General features: G+C 52.5%; 1 protein-coding gene across 1 annotated transcript; it reads left to right on the forward strand.

Annotated features, from left to right (window-relative positions):
* On the forward strand, nt 1–5,866 carry LOC116570646 (spermatogenesis-associated protein 31E1-like). Its single transcript, XM_032308004.1, has 5 exons — nt 1–215; nt 951–1,008; nt 1,555–1,615; nt 1,866–2,140; nt 2,375–5,866. The coding sequence occupies exons 1-5, from the start codon at nt 18–20 to the stop codon at nt 5,833–5,835; spliced, it is 4,053 nt and encodes a 1,350-aa protein (XP_032163895.1). The 5' UTR covers nt 1–17; the 3' UTR covers nt 5,836–5,866.
* Nucleotides 5,867–7,051: the final 1,185 nt, after the last annotated feature.

Consider the following 7,051-nt stretch of genomic DNA (forward strand, 5'->3'; position numbering starts at 1 on the left):
TTGGTCACTAATGTCTGATGAGGAAAGAGATGGAGAATTATCTCTTCCCTCAGGAATTCTTTATTGATGGTTGGCTGAGCTCCAGTCCTACTATCTGGGCAGTTAATTTCATCCTTGCCCTCGTATGTGGAATGGGGCTCTTCATATTCTTACTTTCCTATTTCCATCCTGATCCATCCTCACCACCAGGAAAGAAACACAGGAAGAGCAGGAAGGTAAGGAACCCTCGGCCCAGACCCAGCAAAGTGTGATTCTATCTTCTTTTCTATTATTACTTCCACTTTTCTGAGTCAGTGGAGAGACTCCTGAAATAGGAAAGAATAGAATGGGTATTCTCAGGAGAGAGTAGTAGTCCATCCAGGACAAGCCAGACTCAGCAGGGGTTAGAGGGACACGAGGATTTCTCCCAGAAGATCTCGGGCTGGAGTCCAGGTGTGGTGGAGGGGTCCAGGACAGCATCCCAAACACTGACTGGTGGCCGAGGACCAGAGGCTAAAAGCTGCCTCTCTAGCGGAGGTCAGGCCCCTGAGCACCAGGTCACCAGTTGCTGTCCCAGGACAGGTGTTTCAGGTGAATGTTCCCCTTCTGGGCTGATTGAGGGCAGTACTGAGCCCAGGAGGTCCCAAGCCGCAGCTAGAATGGGGCTCTGGCCTTGGAAAGTGGGGTCCTATGTGAAAAAGTCCAGCTGCACCACCTGGTCTGGGATAGTGTGTGTTTCTTGAGCAGAGGAACAGTGGCAAACTTCTCACATAGAATATCCTTCTGTAAATTCTTCAAAGAAGGAAAACTGGAAATATTTGTATCCATTTTGAAAAGGAAATGAGTAAAACTAAAGAAAATCACAGTTCACCCCCCCCCTTAGTTAAATGTAGGAAGTCACACTACTCATGAACAGTGAGCACCTGCTGCTGGGGCGGGGGTCACAGCCTCCCCGTGTTCTCTTATCTCAGTACCAAGCAGGGACACAGAGAAGGAGCAACAGAAGCCAGAAAAGCCAGACTCTGAAAGGTGAGCATCCACCACGCACCCCTGCATGCTCCAGTTACACTGTGCCCCCTGCTCTGAGGCCAAGCCCCACCGTCTCCAGGACACCAGGACCTAAGCCCATCTCAGGAAACAGAGCCCTGGGGTGGCGGGTTGGTAGCTCCTGGGAGGGAGAGCACAACCCAGAGGCTTCCCAAATTCTGCACCAGAACAAAGCCCTGAGGGACTGGAAACGGGTGTCACCCAGCAGTGTCCCCAGGGCCTGGACTGGGGGCAGGACCTCCTGCTCCCACTGTGGACAAGATGTTCAACTCAGCTCAGATTCCTCTGTGATGCCATGCAGTCCTTCCTCCCCCAGCAAGGTCATGAGTGAGAAAACACTTTGGAAAAGACAAAACAATCCCCAAAATGAACCCTGTAATCACCGTGTGGGCATGTGGCCTTGGACAGTGCTGTTTGGGGCTTCCAAGTCCAATCCCCCAAAGGTCTCCCCTAAAGGGACATTGTACCCAGACTTCTGTAAGACCCCTGGGCCCTGATTTCCTCTGTGACCTGGTCTCCTGTTTCCAGTTTTCAGAGATTGCCTACAGGATCTGGAAGAGGTTCAGGACCTGTTCTCCCTTCTGCAAAGGTAAAGAATCTGCTCCCTTCTCCCCTGGGTGTGCCTCCCCGAGTCTATGGTGTGACCCCCGGGGCTGCAGGGAATGGCCTCTGGGGCTGTTTGGGGGGCTGGAAGGAGCTGTGGGACAGATTGTGACCAAAGCCCCGGGCTAAGGGACAGCAGGAGCATTGTGATGTGGGTGTGGGGCATGAAGGGACATGGGGTACCCTCCCAGCCCCAGGCTGCTGCAGAGACAGCTCACACCTCCTGTCTCCCACAGCCACCTGGCAAGGCTCTCTGACCAGGGGGCCTTTCACCAGTCCTTACAGCAAGAAGTCCCTGGGCAGGTGTGCCGAGGGGCGCCAGCTGGAGCCCGTCAGCCATGCATGGAGTCTGTGGAAGACGCTGCTCCTGCCATGGCCTCATCACCTGCTCATGCTCCGCTGACAGGGCCCCCTCAGCCTCTGGCCTCCACCCTGCCAGCGAGACCTCAAGAAGAGCAAACTAACTTAAAAAAAATCCTATCAGATACAGTGAGAAAGAACTTTCTTCCAGGTAATTCCTACTGGGACTCTCTCATTCCAGTCATCTCAGGCCTTGGCCATGCCAACTACCCCATTTTATCCTTTTCCTGGTGGTGGGAAAGTACCAAGTCCTTGTTCTTGCCGAGCACATTACAGCACAAGTGCCAGCAAGAACATGTGTCCTGCCACCCACAAGATGCCTCGTTCTGGGGTGGCCTTACTAACAGGCAGATAGATACTCATAACCCTTTGTTTGTCAATCCAGATGTCCAGAAGCTCCTTGAACTACTAATCAGCAAAAGGGTAGAACTGAAGAGTTGGAAGGAGAAAGAAAAGGTTGGGTCAGTTTTCAAACAGTGGTGCCCAGACAACCATGTCAGCTTCTGGGGGACTCTGTGGAAACTGCTGGGTGTTGAGCAGAAAACCACCACCCCACCATCCTTCTGGAACGTGAAAAACAAAGCAGAGCCACTGGCCCAACCTCAGCCGTTCTCATCTCCCAAAGTCTTGGAAGACCACTTGCAATGGAAATGCAGCCAGCTCTTCTGGGGTCTCCCCTCTCTGCACAGTGAGTCCCTGGTGGCCACTGCCTTGTTCTCTACTCACTCTCCTCCACTACAGTCTCCATCTGTTTTGTTCAATGGAACCTCTAATTGCTTGTCAGTTCTAAACCAGGATCAAATATCTTCCCAGTTTTCCCATGCTCCACCATTGTTCCACCATAGGATCCAACCCCAACACTCAACACTAACCTTGCCCCAGCCCCAGGTCCCCCTTGCACCCTCTGTCCCAATACGGCCACCTTCTCTCCCATCCCAGGGGAGGACCAGTGGGGTATCTTGTGCTACATCCCAGAATAAGACGCGATCTTTCATCCCAACTAAAATGCAACATCTGGAGTGGCAACAAAGAACAAGGAAGGGGGAAGTGCCAAAGCAACAAGGAAGGGGGAAGACTTTACCCACTATGGATAAAAGATCTCCAAAATTCTTTAGCCAAGTCCCTCCTAAGCTTCTGGAGGACCACCAGGCCTCCTGTGCCCACAGATCAGGTTCCACTTTTCAAGGGGACTTTGTCATCTTTAATATCCAGAAGCCACAGCTTCAGAGGAAGTTCAGCAGGGATAAACAGCAAAGAAGCTTGCCCCACAAGGTTCAGCTGTCTCTGGATCTGAGGTGGCCTCAGGATGAATCCCCGGGGATGAGTCAGGCACAGAGAGAGCAGGGGCTCTCAAGGCCCTTTGTGTTTAAGGGCAAAAGCAGCCAAGCTACATGGAGGACCAGGTCCAGATACCACAGGAAGTATCAAGCAAGATTCCAACTAGAGAATAATTTTGGTAAGGGTCAATGGCAGTGTCTGAAGAGGACACCAACAGGTCTCTCCAGGATCTCAGCTAGGTTCCCAGTCAAGGTTCTGGGAACCAACTCTGAGAAGGAGTTTGGAAGACCTTTGATAAGGGCCTTGGAGGGTGATCCAGGAAAATACTTAGCCAGGGGCCCAGGTAAGAAACATCTAGAAAAAAGTTTAAATGTTCATTTGCACAGGAAATTGGGACAGATCAGTGAGGGTCTGATCCCTGTGACTGTGCGTCGATCCTGGTTTGTGGCCAGCCATGCTTTTCCCAAGTCCCAACTTCACATGGCTATCAGAAATCTAGCACCCTTGAAGGATCGGAAGCCCTGCATAAACACCTCTCATGAGCTGTCCTTCCTTTGCCCTAACACACAGCAGAAGCTGGAAACACACATCGTAAGTTTTCGAGTGAGGTGTAAGTGGGACCTACCTCTCCAAACTTTTGAGCCCATAGATCTCAAACTACGTGAAGGTCAACACTTGCCCTTTCCCCAGTCCCCCTTTCCATGCTCATCCACCTTTGTACCTGGGGCCCCCTCAAAAGCCAAATTTTACAAGTTCTTGGGGAAACCACCTCAGCCTCATCCAGGAGAGAAGGGTATAACTGAAAAGTCTGATCTCACTTCAGGGAGTCCCCTGCCTGTTCCCTCACTCATATGTGAGGAAATTCAGCAGGCCCTGGGAGGGACTTCACCTGGTGATGGCCATCAGTCCTCAGAGATGTCTTTATCAAGACAGGAGGGCAGATCACCTTCTCAGGCCTCCATTCTCAGTCTCCCAAACAGAACCCTGCACAGCAAGACTGTTATGGGGGCCAAGAAACATAACCTGGAACCAAGTCCAAGTTTAGCAATGGCCAGGAATGAGCTAAAAGAGGAGAGTGGGGGTCAGGCCTCACCAGACATGGTAGCAACACTGAAGATGAAGCTCAGGTCCCAAACTCCAAGGTCTGAAAGGGCCACAGAGGTGATGGAGGCCAAGAAGGCCCATTCTTGGAAAGTTGTCTTAAGACCCAGTGGGCTAGCCAACAAACCAGCCATTTATGTGGATCTGAGGAGATCAGGATATCCAGATGCTAGGAAAAGCCCCTCACCATCTACAGTGTTGGTTGCTCAAGATCCAGAGGAGGTAAGCCTTAAAACAAAGGTTAGTAAGGTTGAGCTCCAAGAGAAGATAGAGTCGGAGAACCAGCCTGAAGACCCTACCACTGGTATGCTTCCTCAAGATTCTCCCAGTGACATCCTCCTTCCAGACTTTGCCACTTGTGTGCTTGTTGAAGACAGTGGCACCAATGTGCTTCTGCCAGACTCTCACATGAATGCTGTCCTTGCTGCAGACAGCTTGACCACTCAAGAGTCATCCTCCTGTTCCCAAACGGAACGTGCCAGTGGAGAGACACCAGCTTCCTTGGTGTCACATAATCTTAGTTCAAGTGGATCGAGCAGTGAGGGGCAGCAAGAGCCCCGTGGACCAAAGGTTGAGGAACCAAGTGACAGCCAGAGCAACAGTGAGACCACTGATGAGGGAAAAGACCAGAAGACACCCAAATCAGAAAAGAATGAAGACAGGTGTGTAGAACCGTTGGCAATCAGGGCTTACCAAGCTAGCGAGATAGGCCACCCTCCCCAGGTAGGAGGATCAGGAGAGAGCCTCGGGAGCAAATACCTCTGGCTCATGCCACCAGAAAAGGGACATGTTTTTCCGGAAAGCCACTTTAGACAAAAGATGAATAATTTCCTGCAGTGCCTTAATCCCAGCAAAAAAAGCAAAGGACTGGAAAACCCCCTTCAAAAAGGCACGCCAGCATCGTCTCCTGCCCAGAGCTGGGTGCCAGTCCGAAGCAGATCGGTTATGGACAACAGGGCTGCCGAAACTCAGACGATCGTGACTTCTGTGGGACAAGTCTTGGTGGAAAAATTGGGACTCCACCAAGGAATTCGGGCCTCAGAGATATATCAGCACAAGGAATTGCAGGCCCCAGTACACAGGCATTCTTGCCCGCACAGGGCTTTTGCCTCCACAGACCAGAAGAGAATGATGGGAGGGATAGCCTCCAATCAGCAAGGTACCCCCAAGGGTCATAGCTGCCTTAACAAGAGCCAGCTGACCAGAGACAGGAATGGCGAATGGGAAAGCCTCCCCAGGGACCTGGGGCTCCCAGGCAGACCCAGCCAGCACCAGCTGATGGTGGCAGGTGTCTCAGGTCGAGTTCACCATCATCCTACATGCAGTCTTCGAAAATATGTCTCAACCTATCAGGCACAGAACGCTTCACACATCTTTCCTGGTCAGAAAGATTTCCTTCAAGAAAAAATTGAGTATATGCAAAGAAAACCCATTTTTTCTCACATTAGCACATCCTCTGTGTGCTAATGACTTCCCCATGCCACAATTTTTATTGTTTCTCAAAAATATATGTTTGTTTTTTTTGTCATGAGTGGTGCTGGACTTTGTGTATGCCCTGCTTGGGGGGGTAGGGTCAGGGTTTTCTCTCCCCGAGGGCCTGCTTTGGCTTCCAGAAGGAATGGGTCCTTGGAGGGCCAGTGACCTTGGGGTTCACCCCCACCCCCTTCCTCACACACCTTCCATTTCCATGACAAGTTGAACAAGACCCAGAGTGGGACCTCGCTCTGCCCATCTTCTCCTGCTTTCCCTCCACCTGAAATTTGTGTGGCTGTACGGAGGGTCTGCTGAGGCAGAAACCCTGCTCAGGCTCCAGGAAGACGGAGTCCTAGATCAGAGTGGGGCTCTCAGTTGGGAGACGCAAGGCTGGATTTGAGAGCAGAGGTGAGAAATCCTGCCCCCACCCCCGTCTCCTGTGGGAAGTAGAGGATGGCTACCCCAGGAGCCTTCTCTTCCCAGAGAATCCCATCTTAGCTCCATGCAGCCCCTCTTACACTCGGAGCAGCAAGGGATGAGCTCGTTCCCAACGCTAAGGGTATGTGGGGTGCCACAGAGACCCCCAGGCACCAGCCTGCCTAGCCCCAGGGCACTGAAGGGGCCTCCATCTGGGAGATGGAGGGGGTGTGGCTGTGGGGGGATCCTGTGCTGGGAGTCAGGACCACATCCTGAGGCCAGGAAGGGGGCCAAGTGACAGGGTAAGCCCATGCCTGGTGTGACAACTGAGGGTCCTTGGTGTCCCACTGCCACCTATGGGCCCAGAGGGGAGAAGTTCAAGGCCCTGGGACTGTCCCTACAGGATTTCCACCCCACTCCAGCTGCCAAGTCCAGGGGTAGGGTGGTGGAAGGGGTGGGGTGGGGGTTGTACAGAAGCCACCTGAGCTCCCACATGGAGGGCCAGGTTCCCAGAGGCAGCAAGGCCTTCAGGCAGAGACATTTACTTCTGCACAATTTGATAAGCTTGTAGGACTGCAGGCCCCAGGACAGACTTGTCGTCTGTGACCTTTATGTACACGTGTGGCCCAAGGATAGCTCCCAGGGGACTGATGGGGACTCAGAGGCCAAGAGACTGGCCTGGCTCTTGGTCATGGTTATCCCAGAGCCCAGAAGGGCAGGAGGACAAGATGCAGATTTTCCCACCCCCAGCTGGAAGGGATGTGTCCAGAATGAGGGTGCAGTCCAGGAGGGT

The sequence above is a fragment of the Mustela erminea genome, chromosome 12 (genome assembly GCF_009829155.1).
Source record: "Mustela erminea isolate mMusErm1 chromosome 12, mMusErm1.Pri, whole genome shotgun sequence".
Lineage (NCBI taxonomy): Eukaryota > Metazoa > Chordata > Mammalia > Carnivora > Mustelidae > Mustela > Mustela erminea.